Consider the following 27,053-nt stretch of genomic DNA (forward strand, 5'->3'; position numbering starts at 1 on the left):
GAGTGGTGGAAGGTCAGCAGAGGATATTTGGGATGATTGCATTAAAGGCTGAGCTGTAGTCCATGAAGAGCATTCTGGCGTAGCTCTGCCGCTGTTCTAGGTGACTCAGCACCGAGTGGAGGGTGATGGCATCTTCTGTGAATCTGTTTGCAAACTGGTGGGGGTCGAATTCTGGGGGGAGGTAATCCTTGGTGTGCTGAAGGACTAGTCTCTCAAAGCATTTCATGATTACCGGTGTGAGGGCCACAGGGCAATAATAGTTCAGGCTGGTGATGGGAGACTTCTTTGGCACTGGGATGATTGTGGCTGATTTTAGACAGGATGGGATGGCTGCTTCATCCAGTGAGAGATTGAAGATTCTGGTGAAGATGAGGGTGAGTTGGTGGGGACATGGTCTTAGCAATTTACCACATATTCCGTCTGGACCGGCCGTCTTCCTGGGGTTCACTGCTAGGAACACACATCTGACATCGTGCTCCGTTACAGTGAATGGAGTGGTGCAGGAACCAGGTGAGGATGAGGATGGGAGCAGGGCTGAGGCAGATGAATGCTGCTGTTGTGGTGTTTCAAAGCGGGCGAAGAAGCTTTTTATTTCCTCTGCTAGCTGCACACTCAGGTTTTCTGTTTTCACAGTTCTGCCTCTGTGGTTTATGATGTCTATTATTCCCTGCCACACCTCTTGTGTGTTGTTGCTGGACAGGTGGGACCCCTTTTCAGGTCAGCTCGAGCAGACCTGTACAGAGCTCTGTCAACAGACCTAAAGTCGGCATTGTGGTCTTTGAGGAGTGTGCAGACCTCACTGGTCATCCAGGGTTTTTGGTTTGGGAAAACCCGAATGCTTTTGTCCACAGTCACATTTGCAATACAGAACTTGATATAGTCCAGTACTGATCCTGTGAAAGTTTCTAATGCAATATATTATACTTTACCAATGTAACACTGCATGCCAAATCAATTTTGAAAATATCTGTGAATTTTGTATTGAAAAATGCAGGTATCTTTCAGATATATTTTTATGTTATCAAAAATGTATTAAATGTTACAAGAATGCAATAAAAAAATATAACCAAACAAGCTTAATTTACAGTTTGAAATACAGAACATAATGAAAATATATAAATAACTACCTATTAATCCCCATATCCAAGTATCAAGACCTGTAAAAACAAATTACATTGATAAGGTTTCCGAAAGAGACTCAGGCGTAGGCCAGGGTATTCCTTTAAGCGAAGAACAGTGCGTTTATTCACAGTGAACACAATCACCAAGTGGCTATATACAACGTGCAGGGGAAACGGGTCCGGGTCGCCAGGGTCCGTGGGAAACAGGGTTAGGGGGAAGGGTGCTCCACACTTTCTGTACAAAAGTTCCTCCTCAGTCACTCCTCTCAGAATCCGGTTCCAAAAAAACGATCTAAACACAAAATGTTGGGTTAGCGGGATAATTACAAAAGGCTCTGAAGATACAGGTTGGCAGATACACAAGTTTAACTGACGTTGATAGCTCAACGATCCAGCGAAGACTAGTGCAGACTCGCCATCTAAGTAGTGCAGTAATCAGCTGGGATCAGCGGCCGGTGCGGTGATGAGCAGGTGTGTGGGCCAGCAGCGGGAGCCCGCAATGAGCGTTGCTGCGGCGAGAGAGAGAGTGAGAGAGAGCAAGCAAACCACAAACATATTGCCCAAAACGAGGATCGACCAGCGGGGCACAGGGACCATGACATACGTTCTTTCCTCAGTTTCTATTAATAAGACTTAAATTTACATGAAATTATTCAAAATTATATACATTATTCATAAGGAGACAAAGAATTCAGAAACAACACGGAGAATGTCTTGATGCATGCTCAATCATCCAGGTTGATTCTGTTCATCTGGACGTAGTGTTTTCAATGGGAGAAAAGTTTCGTCACTCATCCAAGTGACTTCTTCAGTCTCAGCTGACTGCAGGTTTCCCTAATCTTATAATAATAATAATAATGGATTCCATTTATATAGCGCTTTTTGAGACCCTCAAAGCACTTTACAATTCCACTATTCATTCACACACGGGTGGAGGCAAACTACAGTTGTAGCCACAGCTGCCCCGGGGCAGACTGACAGAAGCAATGCTGCCATATCGCGCCATCGGCCCCTGAGGCCAACACCAGTAGACAGTAGGTGAAGTGTCTTGCCCAAGGACACAACGACAGAGACTGTGGGAGCCGGGGCTCAAACCGGCAACCTTCCAATTACAAGACGAACTGCCAACTCTCATTATGCAATGTACTGTTTAAAAGAAAAAAATTTTTTTGCCTTGACAACATACATTCATCTTCATTTCAAATAAGTAGTTATTTTTCACACAGAGAGCAATACCATTCTCCAGCCTCTGCTGTCCAAAAGTACTCTGTATTCATCTGGAGGCACTGTGTGTGAAACCACTTTAAATAGCACTCATGCAGGAACAAAGCAATTGTATACAATGAAGTGAGGGAATGGAGCTATAAATAGATTAATATAGAGATATGAAAATAAACTTATATATAGACATAGGAACACAAGTTTTAACATTAATGTTTCTGGGATATAATAAACAATATAAGCATACAGGTGTCTAAGCAAACATTGTGGCATACAAAGTGAGAGAGTGCAGTGAGTCATGTTTATTCCTGTTCAATATGTGTCTAACACAAGTGGATGAATTAAAAAGTCTGACAGCAGCAGCAACAACAGGCAATGCCTTTTTGATGACTTTCTATCTGTTTAAACCTTTTTCTTTGATGCCTGTATCCCAGCTTGAAGAGTCCTGGACCCTTTTTATAGTCAGTGGGTGTGTAGGCAAACAACTCCGGCTTGGCACACAGTTGGATTTCCTGGTATTTGTAAAATGGCACTATCTACAAATCAGGACACATTAACTATGATATTAAAAAATGACATGATGACATAGTTCTTGGTCAGTTTACCAAGCATTTCTCAGTTTTGTTCTTTATAGTTCTGTTCATCATATCATTGTTTGTGAGTCCTGGATTATTTGATGATATGTTTACATTATGTATTCTTTTGTTTTCAGTTCCATATTGCTTTTAAGTGTAGTTCTTCTTCGGCGTTCCACAAGTGGATGGAACACTTGTGAAAACACTCTAGTGTTAAAGCCAGTCTTGTCTTCATGTCTGTTTATGGTTTTGTCTGTGTCAAGCTCGTGTGTCTTAGTCTGTGTTTTAGTTTGGTTGCCTCTTGTCTCTTTCTTGTGTTGAGTCTTACTTCCACTGTCTTCTTATTCCCAATGTATCCCTGCTGTGTTACACAGCTGTCTCCAATTCCCCTAATCGTCATCCTATTTATTCATTTTGCCAATCTCCCGGTCTGAAGTACATTATTCTATTCGATTCTATTCTATTCATACAGCACCAAATCGCAACAACAGTCACCTAAAGACACTTTATGTTGCTGGGTAAAAACACAACAATAATACAAAGGAAACCCCAACAATTTAAGTACCCCATATGAGCTAAAATTTAGTGTGAGTGGGAAGGAAAAACTCAATTTGAAGAGGTAGAAACATCTGGCAGAAAAAGGCTCAAGGAGAGACAGCCATCTACTGTGACTGGCTGAGGTTGATGAAAAGGAGACAGGACAACATATACACTGTGCAAGAGATACATACTAACAAATGATTAAATGCAGAGAGGTGTATAAACACAGAACGAGCAAAGAAGGAAAAAATTCATACATGATGGGAAGCCTGCAAGAGCCTAGGCTTATTGCAGCACAAATAAGGGAAGATTCAGGGTCACCTGATCCACTATAACTGTATTATTAGTCAAAACTGAGGGTTTTAATGCTAATCTCAAAAGCAGAGACGGGTGTTTGTCTTCTGAATTAATATAGAATAGAATTCAACTTTATTGTCATTTGCACATGTCACAGGTACAAGGCAACGAAATGCAGTTTGCATCCATCAAGAAGTGCTTTAGCCATGATATAGATATATTACAATATATATTAGCAATAATATAGGTATGTAAGTATATTACAGAAATTGGTCTATTATGGTATGTTACAATGTACACGGTATGAAGTATGTTATGAATATGCTATAATTATAAGTATGTACAGGCTGTAGTGAGTAAAAGCTATGTACAGGTGATGAAAAGGATATAAATATGAAAAACTATACAGAAATATGAGATATACAGCTATACAGAAATGTGAACTATGCAGGTTATAAACAGTTGTAGAATTAAAAATTATCGTATTGTACAGAATGATGTGAGCTGCATCCACAGAAGAGAGGCCTGAGAGATGAAGACTCTGATTCCCGTTGAACCTTAAAATTCTATAGGAACCACAAGTACACCTAATATTCCAAAATTAAAATCTGGATTTCAAAGCGAGTCAGTGAAGACAAGCAAATATGCTGTCTCTTTATAGTCCCTGTCATGAATCTCTCCGCAGCACTTTTGATCCATCAATATTAAACAATTATTGATGCAGCGGATTGAGATGAAACCTGGCCCACAGGTACAGTAGGTGTCCCAGAGGAGGAATGTGTTGAAAGTTGAACCTCAACTATTCAGGACGATTTTTAATGATTTTTTTAAATAGACATAATTCTATTGTATTGGCTGTATTGAACTGAACACAAGTTTCCTTGAATTTCTGAAGAATATTACAGTAAATCTGGCTGAAACCTGGCCCACAGGTACAGCAGGTTTCCCAGAGGAAGAATGTCTTGAAAGTTGGACCTCAACTATTAAGGAAGATTTTTAATGCATTTTGGAAATTGACATAATTGTATTGGCTGTATTGCATTGAATACCAATGACCTTTAATCTTTGAGGAATTTTACAGTAAATCTGGATGAAACCTGGCACACAGGTACAGTAGGTGTCCCAGAGGAGGGATGTGTTGAAATTTGGACCTCAACTACTAAGGACGATTTTTAATGAATTTTTGAAATTGACATAATTGTATTGACTGTATTGAATTGAATACAAGTTTCTTGTAATTTCTGAGTAATATTACAGTAGATCTGGATGAAACTTGGTACAGAGGTACAGTAGGTGTCCCAGAAGAGAAATGTGTTGAAAGTTGGACCTCAGCCCTCCTAGCTGTGGTTTCGAGTGGAGAAGGGGTCCAGCGGCAGGGAGACACTGCTTTTACCCCTCTGTTGCGAACCATTGCCATAAGTTACCGGTTGCAGTTCCGGGTCAAGCCACCTCGTTTCCAGAGAGTCGTAAACACGACTGTCGGCCCCGAGGCAGCCATGATAATCAGAGAGGAAATAAAGGCGCTATTGCAGAAAAGAGCAATAGTGGAGTGGTCCCTGCTTCGGATTCAGACAAAGGTTGGTACAACCGTTATTTTGTTGTTCCGAAAAAAGGGGGAGGGCTTCGTCCTATCCTAGACCTGCGAGTCTTGAACACGTATCTAAGAACGTACAAGTTCAAGATGCTAACCCTCGACAGCTCTTGAATGCAGTTGGCCCGGGAGATTGGTTTGCAACAACCTGAAACACAGGCAGTTTCTGAGGTTTGCATTCGAGGGCGTAGCCTACAAATACCGGTTGCTGCCGTTTGGGTTATCGCTCGCTCCTCGCATCTTTGCGAAATGTGCCGAAGCAGCGCTAGCGCCCCTCAGAGAGAGACGCATCCGCATCTTAGCCCACCTAGACGACTGGGCTCTCATAGCTTGCTCCAGAGAGCAGGCAGAGACACAGCTGTCACTGGTTCTGTCACACATTCAGACACTGGGGTTCTCTGTGAACTTTCGAAAGAGCTCGCTAATCCCGAGTCGGCAGATTTCTTTCCTCGCTTTGGAAATATGCTCGCTTTCCAGCCGCGCATATTTGTCGGAGCACAGAGTGGCCGCATTTCATCACTACCTCGCTCAGTTTCAGCTGGGATGCAGACTACGTTTCCAGACGATATTATGGTTGTTGGGCATGATTGCATCTATGACAGTCGTATTGCCACTTGGACTGTTAAAAATGAGACCGTTTCAACGCTGGACTCTCTCTCACCATCTGTGTGCATCGCGTCACCTCCAGAGGAGGCTGAGGGTAACCGCGTCTTGCGTGCTAGCCTTGGAGGGAGGCTGCTGCATCAGGGCTCTCGGATTTGGAGGGCGTTTTTTCCTAAGGTGGTGTCCACAGATGCTTCCCTAAGAAGGTGGGGAGCGCTGTGCATCAGTGAGAGGGATCTGGTCCACAGCCCAGCACGAGCTGCACATCAACCACTTAGAGCTGTTAGCAGTGTTCTTAGCTCTAAAACATTTCCACCCAGTCCTGGAGGGCTAGCATGTCTTAGTCAGGACGGACAATTCAACAGTGGTGTCTTAGATAAACAGGCAGGGAGGAACACGCTCTCTTCCTCTGTTGAAGCTGTCTCGCTCTCTGCTGTTATGGTGCAGTGTTCTTTTTCTGTCTCTATGAGCCAACCATGTCCAGGGCCACCTGAACCTGGGGCTGGACCTTCTTTCCTGGGGGGGTCCTCTGGTGAGAGAATGGAGGTTACACCCTTTAATAGTGGCTCAGATTTTCAGGGTAATCAGGGTAAGCTTCCAGGGTAAATACTCACTGCCCCCTGTTCTTCTCCATAATCGACCACGATGCATATCTCCAGTTCTAGAGAGAGTGCGTCGGCAGTCTCTCTCTCTGATTCTAGTGGCCCCTTGGTGGCCCACAAGATTGTGGTATGCCGAGATAATCAGCCTGCTAGCAGCCAGTCCTTGGCAGCTTCCTCTCCTCTCTCAGGCAGGAGGAGAAGTGGTTCATCCGCACCCAGATCTGTGGCGCCTTCATGCTTACCTGCTGAGAGGTTAAACTTGATTGCTACAGGTTTGCCACCTAGTGTGATAGCGACAATTCAGAGCACTAGGGCCTCATCTACTAGAGGCTTGTACGCTTGCAACTGGCGAGCCTTCGAGCAATGGTGCCAGGACTACCACACTCTCCCATTTCAGTGCTCTATTGTGGATGTTTTGACATTCCTGCAGGAGCTGCTGGATAAGGGCCTTTCATTTTCGACAATTAAGGTTTCTTTAGCAGCTAGATCTGCTTGTCATATTGGCTTTGACGGGGTGACACCAGGTGCACATCCCCTTGCCATACGTTTTCTGAAAGGTGTTCGCCGGCAGAGACCCGTGCTTAAGTCGATTGTCCCTGCTTGGTGCTTGTCTTTGGTGCTGGAGGCCCTTTGTAGCCACCCGTTTGAACCCACTGAGTCTGTGGATATGAAATTTATTTCATATAAGACTGCATTACATCTTGCTTTGGCTTCGGCAAAGTGAGTGGGTGACCTTCATGTGCTGTCTGTGCATCCCTCCTGCACGCAGTTCTCTCATCATGGCCACAAGGTCGTATTGCGTCCAAATGCTGCCTATTTTCATGCCTGCATCTTATAGCTCAATGGAGTTTGACTTGCTGAGCTTTTGCTCCCCTCCTTTTGCATCTGAGGAGCAGAGGAGGATGCATTCTCTTTGTCCAGTGCGTGTACTACGCACCTACATTGAGTGCACTCAGAGTGTGTATTTATGGGACCATCTGTTTGTCTGCTTCACTAATCCAAATAGAGGTAGAGCTCTGTCTAAACAGAGGCTGTCCCACTCGATTATGGAAGCTATCTCACTGGCATACGGCACCAGAGGTCATGTGTTGTACCTCATTCCTCTCCTTCAGGGAACAGAAGTTATAAAAATAACTGTTCGTTTGACCAGGTACCAAAATTCTGGCTCTTTTTAGAGAACCGGTTCTTTCGGCTCGACTCACTAAAAAGAGCCGGCTCTTTCAGCTCCCAAGTGGCTCTTCAGGTTGTTTTATTGCTTTAATTAATTTATTATCAACAACAATAGAAAATTATGCACAAAATGAACTACTGATGTAAAAAATTTATTTTTATTTATATATGTTTATTATATAACTATTCTTTTATTTATTCAAACCACACAAAATGTAAAAAGACACAGCTGAGACACCCACATCTACATTATTCTGCATTATTCAGAAATCAGATACGAGATTTAGCCGAGCCATTAGGCTTGAACCATGAAAAGGACTGAACAAGTGGGTTAGCTAATCTCCAAGGATCTATTAGGCTTAACTCTAAACAGAAGTTGTGTAAAAATGAACTTATATGATGGGATTGGAATTTAGAGTGTGATCTATCAAGCCATTTGTCATAAACCATATTGAAATCTCCTCCTAATATAAGATTGTTTGTGGAGTATTTGTGAGATAGTTCTTTTAGGTGATTGGCTATTTCAGTTAATAAAAGTTTGTTCTGAGCAACATTGTTGTAACCATAAGCATTACATAAAATCAGAAAGCTATTATCCACTTTGAGTACAAAAATTAGCCAATGTCCAGATTGCCTTTCCTATGAGTATCAATTTTATTATGAACGTTTTTAAATAGTAAGGCTACACCAGCTGATTTGTTAGTACTGTGACAAATATAAATAGTAGTACTCTATAAAACTGGGAACACTGAATCCCTTAAAATTGAATTCACAAAGTGCAAATGACCTCTAATAAAAATTATTATAGTAAAGTACCAAATAGGTAATATAAACAGTAAGTATTGAGCCTGCCTTTTTAAAACTTTTGGCATTCTTAAAGTTTGGTTGAAGAAAGTAACTTATTTAGTATTGTTAGCAAAACACATTGTACTCATAGAGTAATGTGTGAATAGCTGGACAGTCACCCAGGGAATACCCGAACTCCGCTGATGTAACCGGCGTGCCCTCGGTAGTAGACGTTCTTCCCTTCAGCTCTGGCTTGCTCCATTTTGGGCCAAAATGCAGCTCTTTCCTCCCAGTCTAGTTTGGAGAAATCTTCCTGGGTGTGCAAGGAGCTAGATGCCTCCTCCTCCAGGAATTCTTGGTCAGATTTCCAGAAAGTGTCTCTGTAGTGGTGAACTGAACTATTATTTGTTGAGGATTGCCCGCTTCTTTTTTCACAAGGCGATGGTGGGTGTCCACAGCGTTGCCGAGTGAAGAAGTGAAGAAGCCCAATGTGGCACGATCTTAGCTAAGATGTCGATAACTTCTTTGCTTCTTCGTCGTTTTTTTCTTTTCAGTGTTGAATTTTCAAGTTCCAGCGACGCATGTATTGTTCTAGCCCTTGTGATGTCCACGGGTCATTTTTGTCCTCTAAAGAAATCTTTTGCTATCAAAAATGTGTTTTTTATTCATCAAATGGTCTGAAAATAACAGAAGTTATTCATTACTATACTATGAATGATTGGAATAAGTTTTAAGTAATTTGATTTATTTATGTGGTTTTTATTGAATTTTATAACATTGGTGGTCCTTGTAGGACAAAAATGACCCCAAAATACAAAGTGTTGCAAAGAGCCGTATTTTCACACCATACTGCTTTCAAACATCTTTGATCTTGGATCACTGATGTGTGGGGTCAAGCACTGGTCATAACAACCACAACAGGCAGCACAATGAGGAGGCAGGTGCTCTATATTCAATGAAATTTTATTTATACAGCACCAAATCACAACAACAGTCGCATCAAAGTGTTTCGTATTGTAAGGTAGACTCTACAATAATACATACACAGAAAGTATGCTCAAAAGCCTCCATTGCACTGGAGATTTGCATACTTTGATGAGCATACTTTTTTTTACCATGTTGTGCAAAGCAATGACCAGTAGGACAAAGCACATATTGTCCTCTAGTATAATGAGGAGGGAGAATCAATGTTCAGGAAGATCCAGGGTTAGAAGATATAGAAAATATTGTCAATATTTAGAACACATGCTACCCTTTCTCTGAAAAAGCACATCAGCCACCTGCAGAAGTGGAAGAAGGCTATGAAGTGAAGGAAAGTGATGAAGAATCTGAACTATGTTCAAGTAGGTTCTCAGGCATCTAGGACATGGTAGTCTGAGGAGCTTGGAGAGAAAGTGACTGGGCTTCTTGAAGTTTCTTGAATTTTCAGAATGTGAAACTGAAATAGAAGATGTGTCAGAGGACTACACATCATCCATTTCAATTATGATGAAGACAAAGAATCAAGCAGGAAAGAGGAATCAGCTGAGACAGAGGAATATTTGCAGTAACGTGAGGAAACACTGATCTGGTCTTCTAACCTTCCCAGTGACAGACGATGCATGACTCTCTCATGTGCCTCAGAGAAAGATGATCTACCACAGTCCAAGCACATGTGCCAGGTCCCATACTCCTTCAGTGGCTTTTCTACTCGAGTACTGAAAGCATTATACACAGTGTATTCTGCTTGTATTCTGCTTTTTAACGTTCACGTGCCAATGGATGCATCAGAGACCAAGTTGGGGTTCAGTAACTTGCCCAATGACACCTTGGTAAGAACTCCAGACTAGAGCACACAGAGATTGAACCAACAACCATCCAATTAGCAGATGACCTGCTCTACAGCCAACTCGATGACGAACAAGGAGGGACAACGAGAGAGGAAGAAAAATGGACCGAATGCAGCTGTAGGTAGAGCTGGGCGATATGAGATTTTTCCATATCACGATATGTTTTTTTCATTTCAGGCGATAACGATATCTATCACGATATAAGCCAAATAACTAAATTTGTAAGATTTAAATGTGCCGTTGCTCACAAGTAAAATGTGAAATAATCAGCCGCTTGTTTTGATTTAAATATTTATTTCCCATAATAAGTTAAACAGGGCAGATGTACTTAAGGAAAATGAGACTTCAGTTTCAAATAAATAAAGGCAAATATTGCAAACTAAACAAAAAGCAGCCACTAAAGCGTTTAAGTTTGAAAATAGAACAAACAAAACAGACTACTAAATTGTCACTTCCACTTAGAAACAAAATATTAATTCTAAAAATAAATCTTAGTTTTTTTTACAGAAGAACAGACAAAATTGACTAACTTTTGTCAATATCAAATGAACTGAGAACTAAAAGGAAATTCTCACTCTCCTTGTTGTATAGCTGAGCTTTTCCAACAGTTTTAAAATAAAGATGCTAACAGAACATTCTTTAAATCCTAGGTACACATCCAAGGTGCAACACACACACACACACACACACACACATATATATATATATAAACTTTAGTCTGAAAAAAGCCTACAGGTTGTGGGACAGGAAGACAAGTCTATCCACTGCTTCAGGCTTTAAAGCGGCCCTGTGGCAAGTCACAATATTACCCCCTGTACTAAATACCCTCTCAGAGGGGCTGCTGGTTGCGGGGATGCACAGGTAGCGCTTTGCCAGGCAGCTAACTCTTGGGAAGCTTCTGTCGTTGATTTTCCACCACTCAAGTGGGTCCATTTCACTGTCTGCATCAGGTGCCAGCAAGTACTTTTCAAGCTCCTTTTCAACTGTCTCTTTCTCAGTGAGCCCTGTGCTGGTGGGGTGGGATTTCTTAAAGAAACTGCCCAGTGACTTTCTCTGTTTCTTCTGGGTTGGTAGTACTGCAGCAGCTCCACCATCTTCTGTTTCCTCCGTTCCAGCTGAAGTGGATGGGTGCTCAATTTGCCCCAACATCTCATACACTGCTCTCATTTTGATGGCATCAACGTGTTCTGCATTAATGTATTGTACTTTGAAGCGCGGATCTAGCAGGGTTGCAACATCAAGCAGTTCATTTGTAATCTGGTCATTGTACTTTTCATCAAGGTATGTCATGACTGTCATCTTAAGGTCTTTTGTAAGTTGTGTTTCATCCTCAGATGGTTTCAGAATCTGTGTTCTGAAAAGGTGAAGCATCGGCTTGAGGTAGGACACACTCACGTAACACTCTCCAGAAAGTGAATCTGTGAATTCCAGTAGTGGGTTCAGGGCCACATGCACAGACTCCAGAACATCTAGATCTTGCCAGGAAGGAACCAAGTGCCTGGTCTTCTTATCTGCACTGAGGACCTGAGAGATAGCTTTATGTTGCTCCAGAACCCTCCCAACCATTTTTTGGCGTGAGCCCCACCTGGTGGGCGACTCTGTCACTAACTTGTGCTGGGGTAGGTGAAGCTCCTCCTGAGCAGCAGCCAATTCCCTTTTCTTCTTCCAAGAGAAACTGAAGGTGGCCACCACTCTCTTACACACGGCCACAGCTCGCTCCATCCTCTTGTCTTTGCCGGCTTTTTCTGTGGATAAAAAGGTAAATAATAGCACATATTAACCTCAGAATTTAATTTAAGATTTTTGATTTTTTTTTTCCAGTCACAAATAAATTTCACTGCCCTGAAAACACATTTACTTGCTATGATTGTACTTTTACTTTTTTAAATTTTGCTGACAGACTGACCAAATTTTTTTTTCTTATATTTAAAAAGGTGACAGAGGCTGGTGTTATCAACATCATTGTTTGACGTTTTCATCACTTGTTCTTTTTGTCTTGAATTGCCCCATTTGGTGGAATCATAATTTAATGTTCTTTATAGGAAAAAGAGCTGAGGTTCTGTATTAGCCAATTGGGATCCTGATAGAACCCCAAAATTCTAAATTTTATTTGGCACATTTTGTCAACTTGATTTACACTGAAGAGTGACTGAATATTTGCCTATTATGCATGCCAACAGCAACTATTACCTCAAATAAATAGGCTGACATGAAGAATATTCTTTCTGATGTTTATTTTTTAACAATAACCATTGAAGTGATTTAGATCTCTAGCTTTTAATATGTTTACATGGGCTCAAAAACACAATTAAAAGAGGCATTTTTAATTTTATTCTGCTTCCCAACTTACCGATAGCTGAGTGAAGTCGATGTCTGAAGCACTGCAGCCGGGTCCAGTTATTCAGGGATGTGGCCTTCACTATATTTGTCCCACTATCGGTTGTGATGCAGACTTGTTTGTCTTCACTCAGTCCCCAGGATGCAAGCGCTTCTGACAGTCCTAATGCAATTACTTCACCCGTGTGGTCGTCGGGAAGGTAGGCAGCTTGAAGACATTTGCTTTTCAGATTCCAGTCTTGGTGATATAGTGGGCAGTAAGGCTAAGGTAAGGTTCTGACGTGCGACTTGACCACATGTCGGATGTAGTAGCGAAGAACGATACAGTTTGTAGCTCCTTCTCAACAGCCTCACGGCACTCTCTATATAGCGTTGGAAGCGCTATCTGAGAGAAATGTTTACGTCCAGGGAGTTGGTAACGAGGATCCAGTACCTTAATTAGCTGCTTGAATCCTTCATTTTCGACCGTGTTTATTGGTAGCATGTCTTTAGCAAGACAGTAGGCTATGGCATTCGTTATGTCGCTATGTCTCTTAGCTTTTTTGTCATATGGTAAGACGCTGGAGAAAGCCGACTCAATTGACTGTTGCTGCTTCGCAGGGATTCCCCCGGTTGTTTTTGATGACAAATTAGCACTTTCAGTCAGAGATTGAGCGTGCTCTTGTGGGTGGCACTGCTTCAGGTGATGAAACAGGTTAGTTGTATTTCCAGTCTTGGTGGGAACATGCTGTCGGCACAACTTACAGTGCGTGCTACTCTGTTTTTTGTCAGACTTCAAATAGCCGAAATATCTCCACACTACGGAACTTTTCCGGCCCTTCCTTTCGACAATCTCTTCGGCATTCGAGCCGTCATCTGTGTTCTCTTCCGTTCTCTCGGTTGATTTTTCTCTACTTGGTGCACTCGTTTTCTCCATCACCCAGTCGACACGGCGGTTAGCTGCTAGCTGCTTCGCAAACAAATACGCACGTGCGCCTTGGCACTTGTGCTGTACGTAACACGTGACGTGACGCTGCGGCTGTGATTGGTTCGGCTCTGCGCTACTTAATTTGGATTGGCTGACTTTTTTTTTTTTTTTTTTTTTTTTTTAAGAGGACAAGAGCGGCGAGGTCTATCGCGATAGTTTAATTTCTCTATCGAGTAAAAGTTATATCGCGATACATATCGTTATCGTTATATCACCCAGCTCTAGCTGTAGGCATATGTGGGTGTGTTGATTCTTACTGCCGTGCATCCAGTAGAGTCGCTACGGCCAGTTTATGACATCCTGAGTCTGGTAGAGAAGTTTTAAAGGTGACACAAGATTAATGATAGAAGCACAAAAAGGACATAATTTCTTGATAAAGACACAATAGATGATCATCGTTCATGACACAAACGTGCTCCCATTTGAGGTGTATGGTGTGTGTTGGTGTTGACTTGACTTGAAACACAAGTGGGTGTTTCTCCTGCTGTGATGTAAGATCCTGGTATTGATGTGACTGTATGAGCACCAAGTCCCCTTCAAAGGACTCTGTCCCCTCCAACAGAACATCCAAGTAAACCAGGGAACTTTGAGACAAAAACATGGGCAGCATGTGATGCAGGTCCAGCTGTACATGGAACATGCTAGTGTGCGATGGCAAACCGTCTGTCCTGCAGTCAGGAAACGTGAGTTGTCCCTAACATTGCAGGTTTCCAAAAGAAAACAATCACCTGTAACAGCTTGTTTACTGTATATGCCTCTTGGCCTGCAACTGCAGAAAGAAAGCTGTCCATGATGGGACCAGTGCAAAGGAATAAACCTGAGCTTCCTCCTGCACTTGGGTCAAATATGGACACGCCTTTGTCCTCATGAAAGTTTGCCTTCACTCAGACTCATGCCCTGCTGTTCCTACCATGCCAAAATATAGAAAACTGTCAGGCAATGAGTTGGAATAAAGTTGAATAAAACCTTGAAACACAGAGATGGATGATATTTTATACTTGTTGCTTTATAAACAGTGAAAGCAAACGGGGTCATTTTTGAGCCCTGAGGACCACAGGTGTGATTATGTGCTGCCATTTAAAATTTATAAATGGTTCAAAAAAAGAATTCTCACTAAAGTTCAACATACAGCACTCTGTATGTTGAACTTTAGTGAGAATTTTTTTTAAATATTTAATTTAATATTTAATTTTCTTGTTTTATTTTCGCTAAAAAACAGGGTGTATTTTTTGTAAACAAGGTCTGGTGGCCCTTAAATGTAAAATGTTGGGTAAATTATGTGTTAATGTGTTGGTCTTAAGTAAAACTAAGGTGTAACACTGAATTGATTGACAATTTATACTTTTTACTTTAAAAAAAACAGTCAAATGAAGTGGGGTCATTTTTGACCCCTGAGGACCACAAGTGTGATTATGTGCTGCCATTTAAAAAATTTAAATGGTTCAAAAAAATAATAATTCTCACTAAAGTTCAACATACAGCACTCTCTAGTTATTCAGATAGTCAAAATTATCTAAATAATTAAATATTTAATTTTCTCAATTTGTTTTCGCTAAAAAAACAGGGTTTATTTTTTGTAAACAAGGTCTGGTGGCCCTAAAATGTAAAATGTTGAGTAAATTTTGTGTTAATGTGTTGGTCTTAAGTAAAACTAAGGTGTAACACTGAATTGATTGACAATTTATACTTTATACTTTAAAAAACAGTCAAATGAAGTGGGGACATTTTTGACCCCTGATGAACTGCATTGTATGCAAATCGGGAGGACATCACAAGGGCTAGTTCCAACATTCTCTCCTGCAGCTCCGTATTTTCTTTGTTGAAAGCAGACATGCCTTTTTCCAAACCAGATAGTTTAGCTTTAGCTTCGTGGTCAGTGGCTGCGGAGCTCTTGGAGGCTACCGCTGACTTAGCTGAAGCTTCTGCTTTTTCCCATGTCATCTTCTTCTCTTTTAAATGGCAGATTTGGTCCATTCAAAAAAGTCTCAGTCCTTGTGTCCTTGGGCAAGACACTTCACCCGTTGCCTACTGGTGGTGGTCAGAAGTCCCGGTGGCACTAGTGTCCGGCAGCCTTGCCTCTGTCAGTGCGCCCAAGGGCGGCTGTGGCTACAAAGTAGCTTGCTATCACCAGTGTGTGAATGTGTGTGTGAATGGGTGGATGACTGAACGCGCTTTGGAGTCCTTAGGGACTAAGTAAAGCGCTATACAAATACAGGCCATTTACCATTAATTGGATCAATAATTTCTTCTGAGTAGCTGGAGATTCAAAATGTTATTCCCCAAGGAAGTAGTATTAGTCCTGCTTTGTTCAACATTCGTGTGCATGGCATGGTTAGTAGGGTGGGAAAAGAGTTTTGATGTTACTCTGTTTGGAGATGATGGGGCCATTTAGAAACGAGGAAGAAACTTTCTGTCTATTTTCTCTCAAATTCAGAAAGCTTTTGGAATAAGTGTTTGTGTTTAGATACCTGGCAGTATCAGAATGTTGATGATATATAGAGCCAGCATAAGATCTGTCATTAATGGAAATATTTGAAATGCCTTTAAAAATGATGAGATATAAACTTGGGCTTAAGTATTTGTTACCGGCACCAGACCTAGGGGAATCTGGACCGGCAGCAAGCGGCACACAGGCTAGGGAGCACTGCGTAGCTAAATATGAGCAAACTGTGGATTAACAGAGAGGACACCGAAGTTAGCGTCTTGCTCAGGCCGGAGCTCATTTATTTCTACATATACAAAATACAAATCACACTAGACCATACATTCTTCCCATAAAATAACAGAGTTCATAAACATAAATAAAGTTACAAAAAGCATTCTCTCAAAAGCAAAATAAATACAAACTAATTCAAAATGACTTTACATACTCACAACTTAAACAAAACACTCGCGGCTAAAGCATAACAACATACCAAAATAACCCATCTCACATTCACACAACCTTTCCCCACATTCGCGCCATATACGCTATTACTTTTGAACATGGCGTCCCCTGAACGCAACACAACATGGCGGCAGACGACTGCAAACATTGTTTCACCAATAAAAAGCTTTGCCCTTAATACATGTACTCAGTACTGCTTGGCTAACACTAAAACAAACAATACAACACATTTTCGGAAGTCACAGGTTGCCACTGTCATAGCATATACTTATAGTGCTACGTAGCATTATGCCGATGATACACTAATACTCATTACAACAAAATACCACAAAACAACATCATCACTATCATCTCAAAATATAGCCGAACAGTTGTTACTCAACTTGCATGACATTTAGAACCAGTTTGGTAACATAAAAGTTTGTTTGTCAGTACCTGTGGATTAATAGAGAGGACACCGAAGTTAGCGTCTTGCTCAGGCCGGAGCTCATTTATTTCTGAGCTGCGCATGCGCAGAGCCTATAGCTAGAGTCTCTCTGATAGTTCCACAGCAGTGCAAGAGCACCATCTACTGGCATAATGAAATATAACCATGGTCTGGCAACACATAACAATGTCAAAATAAGTCACAATAATAAACAAAAAATAAGGGGGTAATTGGTTTTCTTACAAAAATAAACACGTAGCTTTTCAACCTGCTACATATTTGATGAAAATGAAAGGACAAAATGAAGTTGTTCCAAACAAAACACCAACTAAAGCCAAAGTTGGCTCTGGTGCAAAGTTATAATTAATAGTGTTAATTAAAACTCTTCCTGAGCTAAAGTAGCTCATGTTTCAAGTAGTTGTCAGCAACTTTGCAGTTTGAGACAAGCATGGCATTTTCACTGGTAGTTCCTGTCACTGATGTCCAGAATGAAAATGTTAAAGAGCTTTGGCCTGCTGTGGTCGTGGCTATTAAAACGGCATCCTTTGTTGCACTGAACATGGTAAGTACAAGTTCTTCATGTTGAAATAATTTGGTTTCTACGAGGTTTCAAATAAAATCAAATCACTTTTATCGTCACTGTTACTGTTTCTCATCACTTTAGATGCACAGTTTGTAATGTGGAGGTTTGCAGAAAATTTGGGAACAGGAAGTCTTTGCTGGCTGAGTAAGTAAAAGTCTTTGTGAGCTGAAGTAGTGTATTAGTAGGTTGTGCAAGAAGCCTTGGGAAATAGATGCTTGTCGTTTTCTCTGACTCTTGTAATATTTCAGATCCACTGAGGACAGATACAAAGCTATATATCATGCAACCCGGTCCCGCTCCATCCTCTTGTTGGGAATCGGATGCTACAAGAAACTGGATCAAAATGTGCAAAAATGATACTTAGAGTAGCTTAAATGTTGTCACGTACTGCACATTAAACCAGTTATTACACAGTACTCATAAGTGTAACATGCTGGTACAGCAGTGCCAGTTAGACTGTTGATACACAGAGTTAAATAACGCTATTAGATCTTTGTGTATTACATTACAGAAACTGCCACTGCAGACTTCACAAATGTAACAGGTGATCAAACGCATCCTCATTCTCTTCCCCCAGCCTGCAGACTCGTACCTAGTCCAGGTGTATAACCTCACCATTCTGTGTTCAGAGGAGTACATCATAGAGCACCAGTCAGTGCATTTCCTGGTGCAGCACGGATTTGACATCAGCAAGCAGTATGGCCACAGAAGCCATACTGCTTGTTCACAATTACCACTGGCCATAAGCCAGTGGTAATTGTGAACCAGAGGGCAGGGATCGCACTAAGGTGAAACACAGACAACCAGTTCACAAATGATAATGAAATAGAAAGGCGTGACATGCAAAAAAAGCCCATTTTTTTCTCTGTCAAACCTGTAAGAGAAGCACTTTGCGCTCCAATCACAAAATGGCATATAAAATGGGAACGGAAAGCGATATTGATGTGCTTGAAAAACTGAGCATTCCAACGAGTTGCTCTACATACCTGTGGGTTTTTGTGTTTGTAGATCCTAAGTTGAGGTCAATAGAGTTAAAAACAGTTATTTTTCTTTCTCTCCAAACTGACTGAAGAAATTAAATAGGGAGTGAATGGGAGCTCAGGATGGCATTCCTCTGAAACAAATGGCACCAGTTCATAAAGCATCAGACGTGTAGAAAAAAACAACCCCCCCCCCCCCAAAAAAAAACAAAAAAAAGATACAGTATATATATATATAAAAACACCCAGCACGCCCCTGCGGGCGGTTTATCCTTCAAGCTCGGGTCCTCTACCAGAGGCCTGGGAGCTTGAGGGTCCTGCGCAGTATCTTAGCTGTTCCCAGGACTGCGCTCTTCTGGACAGAGATTTCCGATGTTGTTCCCGGGATCTGCTGGAGCCACTCGCCTAGCTTGGGAGTCACCGCACCTAGTGCTCCGATTACCACGGGGACCACCGTTACCTTCACCCTCCACATCCTCTCGAGCTCTTCTCTGAGCCCTTGGTGTTCATGTAGCCCCTTCCGCCGGGGTTACTTGCGTAGTAGCATTCCAACAACGCCCTGTTTTCGTCCCTATATATATATATATATATATATATATATATATATATATATATATATATATATATATATATATATATATATATATATATATATATATATATATATATATCTTTTAGGTCAGTTCCGGATCGTTGAGTGTGAGAAGAACTGACCTGAAAGATAGGATCATGGCCAAGCTTGGAACCTGGACCCCCCGTAGCTGGTTACCAAGATTGCGTGAAGTACCCTCAGAAGGTCTGCTAGATGATGCTAATGCAGCACTACGGACGATACCTACAGCCACGATTACCGACACTAACAAGTTGATCTACAATACGGCAGCCATGATCAGTGAGATGCTTGGCTACAAGTTGAACAGCCACAAGGGGCAGTACCCTCCATGGAGAAGGAGGCTAGAGGCTAAGATCAAGGTAGCACGGAGGGAGGTTAGCTAACTATCGGAGTTGCAGAAAGGCGCGATGTGGAAGGTGCCTAAGAAGTACAGGAAACTGTCCATACCTGAATCCTTGGAAACTGCCAAGCAAAGACTCACAGCCTTGGCTGGCCGCTTGAGGAGGTACACCAGAGAGATAGAAGGCAGGAGAATAAACCAGCTGTTCTCCACAGAACCAGCCAAGGTATACTCTCAGTGGCAGGGGAACAATATGAGAACAGCACCACCAAGGCTGGAGGCAGAACAATACTAGAAGAGCATATGGGAGAAGGACGCAACCCATAACGGCAATGCTCAGTGGCTAGTGGATCTGAGTGCAGACCACAGCAACCTCCCCGAACAGGGTCCAGTAACCATCACAGTGGCAGATATACAAGAAAGGGTCTCCAGTATGAAGAGTTGGACAGCACCAGGCCCTGACATGGTTCACGCCTACTGGCTGAAGAAGCTGACTGCACTCCACGAGCACCTGGCAGCACAAATGAATCAGATGCTAGTTGACGAGAGACACCCAGAATGGCTAACCGAATGCCAAACAGTCCGGATCCCCAAGGATCCCCAGAAGGGACCGGTCCCCTCCAACTACCAACCAATAACCTGCCTCAGCACCACGTAGAAGCTCCTGTCAGGCATCATAGCGGCTAAGATGAACAGGCACATGGGTCAATACATGAGCGGGGCACAGAAAGGGATGGGCAAGAATACCAGAGGCGCAAAACACCAGCTACTGGCAGACCAAGCAGTCAGCCGAGACTACAGGACCAGACTGACCAACCTGTGCACTGCCTGGATTGATTACAAGAAGGCCTATGACTCAATGCCCCACACCTGGATCCTGGAATGCCTAGAACTATATAAGATCAACAGGACCCTGAGAGCCTTCATCAGGAACTCAATGGGGATGTGGCGGACCACACTAGAGGCCAACCTCAAGCCCATAGCACAAGTCACCATCAAGTGTGGGATCTACCAAGGAGATGCTCTGTCCCCACTGCTGTTCTGCATAGGCCTTAACCCCCTCAGTGAGATAATTGACAAGACTGGCTACGGATACCGACTATGGAATGGAACAGTTGTCAGCCTGGATGACATCAAGCTGTATGCCAAGCGTGAACGAGACATCAATTCACTGATCCACACCACCAGGATATACAGCAAGGACATCGGAATGTCGTTCAGGCTGGAGAAGTGTAGTCGGATGGTAACAAAGAGAGGGAAGGTAGTCAGAACGGAGGGGATCAAACTACCAGAAGGCAACATTGCAGACATAGAGGACAGTTACAAGTACCTGGGGATCCTGCAGGCGAATGGGAATCATGAAGAGGCCGCTAGAAAAGCTGCAACCACCAAGTACCTGCAGAGGGTCAGGGAAGTCCTGAGGAGTCAGCTGAATGGTAAGAACAAGATCCAGGCTATCAACACCTAGGCCCTGCCCGTGATCAGGTACCCTGCTGGGGTAATAGGCTAGCCAAAGGAGGAGATAGAAGCCACTGACAAGAAAAGACAAGACAAGAAAGCTCCTTACCATGCATGGAGGGTCACCCCAAGTCCAGCACCCTGACGCTGTACGCTAAGCGGAAAGAAGGGGGCCGGTATAAATGACCTCATTAATATTTGGTAAAGTGTTTTGTAAACTTATGAGTGACTATTATATTGTTGGAGTGAATGCTTTTATTTTGAAAGTCACAGAGCGACAAGGTGCCGTAAATCAAGTGGCGTAAACCATATGGCAGAAGCGCGAGTTTTAATGCACAGAGAGAAGGTGTGCTCTATGGTTAATGGACGGGAATGGGAAAAAGAACAGCTATTAAGGTGCAACACTGAGTCGAAAGCAGTTTCTTAGCACCTGGTTGATGAGGGAACAAGGTTTGTAACAAAGTTTGTCCTGTAGATATGTATTTTGTTGTTTTACGGAGCATATAGCTGCTGACCGCTACTAAGCATAAAGGCTAAGTTTTCACCCACTAGAGGGCGCTAACGTACCTCGTCATGTTTAGGCAGCGATGCAACGATCTCCCTGTTATATGCAATAATTTACAAGTTTTAGTGTTATTTGTTATGTAAGGTAAGGAGAATTAATTTGTGATTAATGAATAAGTCAAAAGGTTAAAGGTAACACACTGTTTGATTTACTAATAGTCTTTTATTCTGTATGTTGTAGCTCTTACGGTGTGTTCACATACACGGCTGTTTAATAAAAGGATTGTGAACCATCAGTTTGAGAGACCATCTTTTCAACCGGGGATGCTACAGTAAGAGCTTGACCCCAGCTGAGAAGAGCTCCATCCCACGCTCAGCATCGAGGTCCCAGTTCCACAGCTCCACACAAGGTCTTCTGGGATCTGATGGTCAACTAAATTGCCCCGTCCTCAGCATGGAAGCATCTGCGCGAGATATGTGAAGACTTATCGAAGTGTCTGAAATGTAACATTCCAACTTCCCCCTTAGTGTGTTTGTTGGGCAGCTTAGATAATGTCACTTCAGAAAAGAATATCGCCCATATGGTTTTCACTGCCCTATGCATAGCCAAGAAGACAGTCCTCATGAACTGGAAAAATAAAAATAATCTTAATTCTAACCAATATAGAAATTATCTATTAGATTACATTAGTCTTGATACAGCCTCTGCCACCACATCAGATCAATTGCTCTGGGCTCCTTTGATCAGCTCCATCACCTAGTGGGGGTGGGGGGTCATAGTTTGGTCCCGCCTTCACTGTTGTGATTGGTGTGGGGTAGAGATGGACCGATCCGATATTACGTATCGGTATCGGTCCGATACTGACCTAAATTACTGGATCGGATATCGGAGAAAAATAAAAAATGTAATCCGATCTATTAATTATCACGAAAGCACCTCACAAAACTTGCAACACGCTGTAACTCACCTTAGAACGTTAGCACGTCGGAGCAGTATGCATCACGTGATAGAGCGGCTGTGGCATGCGGGACCTGTGGTCTGGATAGCATTTGGAGCTTCGCTAGCAACATTTCATCTCCGACAAAGTTATTCCCGAGAGAAGTAAAGCAAGTGTGTAAGTCCATCTCTGAATGTTTGTAAAGCATTCCTGCCTTAAGCTTAACAAGCGACTGCCTCTTCTCGCTGCTACTTCAATCATGAAACTGCTTAATGATCAGCTGATCGGCTTTTCTGTCGGGAGTCCGTCTCTCTTGTTTGTTTTTGGCCCACTTTGCACCAGAAAGAGGAAACCAGCGGCTGAACAACAGCAGCACGTTTAAGCTTGATAAGCTGTTCTTAGAATTTATTTAATATTACTTTCTACTCGAGGATCTTTTTCTACGTAGCTGACGGCTGGTAACTGTGCAGGGGCGGATCTAGCAAAGTTTAGCCAGGGGGGCCGATAGGGCATTAACAGGGAAAAGGGGGCACAAAGACATACTTTTCTTTCTTATTCTCATTTAAAATGTCTAGCTTTTAATAAATAATTATCTGACACCCAAAGTTTTAATTTGATGTAAAATGAATAGAAGTCAATTACTGTATATAGTGACTATTAAGTCTAATATAAATACCCTAGTAAGCTATAGTACTTTTTCCTTTGTGCAGTCTGCAATTTTGTTGAAGAAAGATGTTGAATCTATTTAATATTTCTTGAAAAATAATTGATTTCTGTGCATTTTTTTTCACACTGCATCAAATTAAGGTTGATTACGTCGATTAAGCATCATGAGGTGGAGCGTGAGGGGTGGTTCCCTATTTTTTATTTATTTATTTTTGTTGTTGCTGGGAGTTGGAACCCTATTAGTTAGGTTGCTTAATATTTACGCTAAGTACTCTTTAAAATACCAGAATAGGGAGGATGGTGTAGGTTTAAGTTTATTAGATTGATCAGTATTGCTGAACTATGAAATTTTTTTTTTGCATACAGGTATAACAGAATAGCTTTAGTGTAGTTGTTGTTTTAAACTTGAGTATGAACTTATACAAAATGCAGCAAGATATTTTAAAAAACAGTTTTGTCGATTAAAAAACACTATATCGGATTCATATCGGTATCGGCAGATATCGATAAATAATTTCCCCCAGGGATCAATAAAGTATTCTGATTCTGATTCTGATTCTGATATCCAAATTTATGATATCGGTATCGGACATAAAAAAGTGGTATCGTGCCATCTCTAGTGTGGGGGTAGGGACAGGCTTAGGGCGTCGGGGGGTTCCCCGGAGGCATCTTCCTTGGGGGGCTCAACCCGGGGTAGCGGTCATGTCCGGTTAGGGGCTCTGTTGGCTCTCAGGTGACTGTTTCCTCGCGGCTGCGTGCAGCGGGGCTAGGGGAGGGTCTGTGCTGACGGACGTGGGTTACTGACCTGGTAGCCTGGCTGCCCCTGGATGGGCGCTCCGTCTCTGGGCTGGGACCCGGACCGGGCCTCGGGGGCTTGGGTCCTGGTTGGTGTGTTGCCGGGGTTGTGGGCGGGTGGGTGCATGGGGGCCCAGCCCTGGAGCAGGTTGCCGCCGGTGCATCGAGCCACCTGGGGGGCTCTTCAACTGGTGGGGGAGATTGTCACATCTTGCAGGAGCTTTCCTCTCCTCAGGAGCTCCCTCTGCAGGAGGGGGAGATACAGGAGAGGTGGAGGAAGATCTCAGCCTGGGTGTTTATTGTCTTATGTAGTCTGGAAGATGAGTGGATGGTGGGGTGGGTGCAGTTTTCTCTGTGGTGGGGTTGGGTGGACTGTCCCGGGCTCTGTGGGGCCGGGCGGCGCTGCTGCACTGGGCCCCGGTCTGGATGGGCCTGGGCCCCCTTTCCCTGGCGGGTCGCGGAGTATGGGGGTGCCTACTGGGGTCAGGGGGGGAGCTGGCCCCAGGGAGGGGTCACTTGCCCCTCCCTTCCTTCCCTCCCCATCTCCAGCTGCCTCCCTCTTCCCGCTCCACCACAACCACCCACACATGCAGGGCCTTGGAGTAGGGGTATGTCACCAGGGTGCAGAGGAGGCTACCCCCCCCTCTGTCCCCTTCTGGCTGCCTCTGCCTCAATTTTATCCCACAACTTAGACATTTACATTACTCACACTCTCATTACACATACATATAGGATCTTGGGGGTGGGCACAATACACGGAGTCCAAAGTACCATCAGGGTGTACACCCCACCCCTGGCATCGTTGCCCACCTCTCAATTTTAAATACACGTAGACATTGAGGGCTAGCAGGAGGGACCATGCGCTTACCTGCTGCTCTCTGGCAGGTAGCTCCAAGCCCTCCTGGGTTTTAAATGCACCTTAGAACACACATGCATCAACACTACAATGAGCGGGTGGAGGGAGGTTTGGAGTCTTCTCTCACCCCCATTCTCTGCGACCTGCTGGAGCAGGGGGGCTAGGAGGAGGAGTTGGCCGTCCGACTGCGGTCTGGAGTGTGGAGCCTTCCTGCTGCTGCGGAGTCGGGGCGGTCTGCCTCCCCCCACCGCAGGGAAAAGCGAAACACCACCTGGGTCTGGGTGCAGTTCCCCCCTCCAGGGGCGGGGGCACCTAGACCCGGTTTGTAGAGTACGCTTGGGGAGTGTGATCGTGTGTACAACGTCTCTTTATGTCTGTCTCCACGTTGGTTGAGTGTGGAGTAAGTGCATATGAGAGCATGAGGGTGGGAATGGATGTTTGTATCTGTGTGTGCCTGTATGTCTGTGTCTATATGTCAGGTTGGGTGTCAGGCGCCACCTCTCTGGGGACATCTCAGGCCCTCCAAGGTTTGGAGGCCTATCTCCCCCTACCACCACTTCCCCTGCCAGTGGCGGACCCCCTCAGACATCGGTGCGTTGGTGGTTCTTTGTGTCCGGGGATGGGCGTCCGGGTACACACCGGCTCACTCCTTGGCGGCCGCTTATCGGGGCCTGGAGCCTGGGGCTCGCTCGGGCCACTACAGAGGTGGGGTGCCCCCGGCCTCTCGGCCTGGGGCTCGGTCACTCAGGCGCAGCTGGCTGCCGGCGGAGCTCACGGGCGCGTCACTGCAACTCCCCCTGGCTTCTGCTCCGCGGCTGCTGAGTGAGCCCTCATCTGGGACTCTCCTCAGCTCTTTCCGGGACAGTGGCGCAGCTGCCCCTCTGTTGGTCTTCCTTGGTCTCTTGTGTTCTGGGGGCCTCTGGATGTCTGGAGTTTTGATCTCCTCCACACCTGCTTCATGCCCTGGAGGACGGGGCTGTGGCCCCCCCACACCCTCTAGCAGATTATTACATGAAGGAACCTTTTAAAAAACAAAAAACAAACGCGTCCATGCTCACAGGTGTACACACGGGTGATCACACCCACAAACTACACCCCTTTTGGCTCCTACCTCAAAGCACACTGTGTTCTGTTGATCTTATGTGCTGCACAATAATGTTTAACATTTAGTATTTACTGTCATATTCCCATATATCATTGTGATGTTGTTTATTTTATTACTCTTGTTCTCTTCTGCTTGCTTTCTTTTTTCTTTCTCAGCAGGTAACCCAGGTGATTGATATATGCATTTTTTTTCTCTGCCCGTTCTGTTGGTTTTTGTCTTTTGCCCTTCTCCCCCGTCCCTCTTCTCAGCTGTTTCTCTTTCCCTCTTTCTTTCTCCCCTTCTTTCCCCCAGTCAAGTCTGTCCCGTATTCAGTAAGTGAAAATAAAATAAACAATAAAAGGTGAATCAAATGGACCATTACGGCAAGGCTGGGATGGTCAATTTGGTAAAGTAAATCCGTTGGGCATCTTTCTTTGCTTTTAGACAACAATTCTGAGGGCAAAAGAGCCAAACGGGACAGGCCCAAAAAAAAAAAAAAAAAAGCAAAAAAAAAAAAAAAAGCATGGAAGCATCTGAAGAAGAGACAGAGTTTGCGGAGGATCCCAAGGCCAATGAGGAAGAGGAGCCTCCACACTCTGTTCGTCAAAGGAGGCCTTCTGAAAAAATGCAAGCATATCAGGAGGAGGAGGCCCACAAGAAAGAAAAACGGCTTCTCAAAGTTTATGATGAGTGGAAAAAGCAAGTACGTAAAACACGAGAGCAATTAAAAGGAGACTTAACAAACAATCAAATTGCTTCACTCATGGACATGTTAGAGAATGAAAAGGAGAATGTCATAAAGTTGTATATGGAAATTAGAGAAAATATTACTCCCTCGAGTGGCACAAGGCGACTCGTAGACGCATGTGAAGCAGTCACCAGAGACATTATCAAGATTGCTCATGAAAGACTCTCAGGCATAGATGACTATGATAGGGACAAGGTAAAGATACGTCTCCGTGAGCTTCTTGAGCCAGACTATGCTCAGTCCATTTACAGTTCCTCAGTCACGCACTCAAGTAAAAACTCTTCTGCCAGTAAGTCATACTCTGCAATGTCAATAGTAGCTGTTAGGAGAGCAGAAGCTGCAGCAGAGTTGGCAGCCAAAGAAGCAGAGTATGAGGTGTTATTAGAGGAGGAAAAACAAAAGGTTTTAGAAGAAAGGCAAAGAAAGGAGCTTGAATCTCAAAGGCGTGAGCTAGAGAAACTGAAGGCTGAAAAGGATTTAAAGGCTGCACGAGCTAGATTAAGGACCTATGACACTGAGATAAAGAGTGAAATCA

The 27,053-nt window shown here is 43.5% G+C and overlaps 1 protein-coding gene and 1 long non-coding RNA gene across 2 annotated transcripts; both read right to left on the reverse strand.

Moving 5' to 3' along the window:
• Positions 1-1,215: 1,215 nt before the first annotated feature.
• Positions 1,216-2,277, reverse strand: LOC145431319 (uncharacterized). The gene is made up of 2 exons (XR_013911616.1): positions 1,496-2,277; positions 1,216-1,413 (listed from the first exon to the last, which is right to left on the reverse strand). It is a non-coding gene; the product is annotated as an uncharacterized LOC145431319 (long non-coding RNA).
• Positions 2,278-8,681: 6,404 nt separating this feature from the next.
• LOC145431588 (E3 SUMO-protein ligase ZBED1-like) lies at positions 8,682-13,588 on the reverse strand. The gene is made up of 4 exons (XM_080307612.1): positions 13,075-13,588; positions 12,686-12,910; positions 11,145-12,080; positions 8,682-8,860 (listed from the first exon to the last, which is right to left on the reverse strand). Exons 1-4 carry the CDS (start codon positions 13,586-13,588, stop codon positions 8,682-8,684), a joined length of 1,854 nt encoding a protein of 617 aa, XP_080163738.1.
• Between the last annotated feature and the right edge of the window lie 13,465 nt (positions 13,589-27,053).

Source organism: Astatotilapia calliptera, chromosome 10 (genome assembly GCF_964374335.1).
Source record: "Astatotilapia calliptera chromosome 10, fAstCal68.1, whole genome shotgun sequence".
Taxonomy (NCBI): Eukaryota; Metazoa; Chordata; class Actinopteri; order Cichliformes; family Cichlidae; genus Astatotilapia; species Astatotilapia calliptera.

What these genes read in the sequence shown, in the direction of transcription:
- LOC145431588 (XM_080307612.1), bottom strand. Translation starts at nt 13,588, where the DNA reads ATGGAGAAAACGAGTGCACCAAGTAGAGAAAAATCAACCGAGAGAACG. An exon ending in TCGTTACCAACTCCCTGGAC is followed by an intron (nt 12,911 to 13,074) that starts GTAAACATTTCT and finishes TATATCACCAAG; the next exon opens with ACTGGAATCTGAAAAGCAAA. An exon ending in TCGACTTCACTCAGCTATCG is followed by an intron (nt 12,081 to 12,685) that starts GTAAGTTGGGAA and finishes TTTTATCCACAG; the next exon opens with AAAAAGCCGGCAAAGACAAG.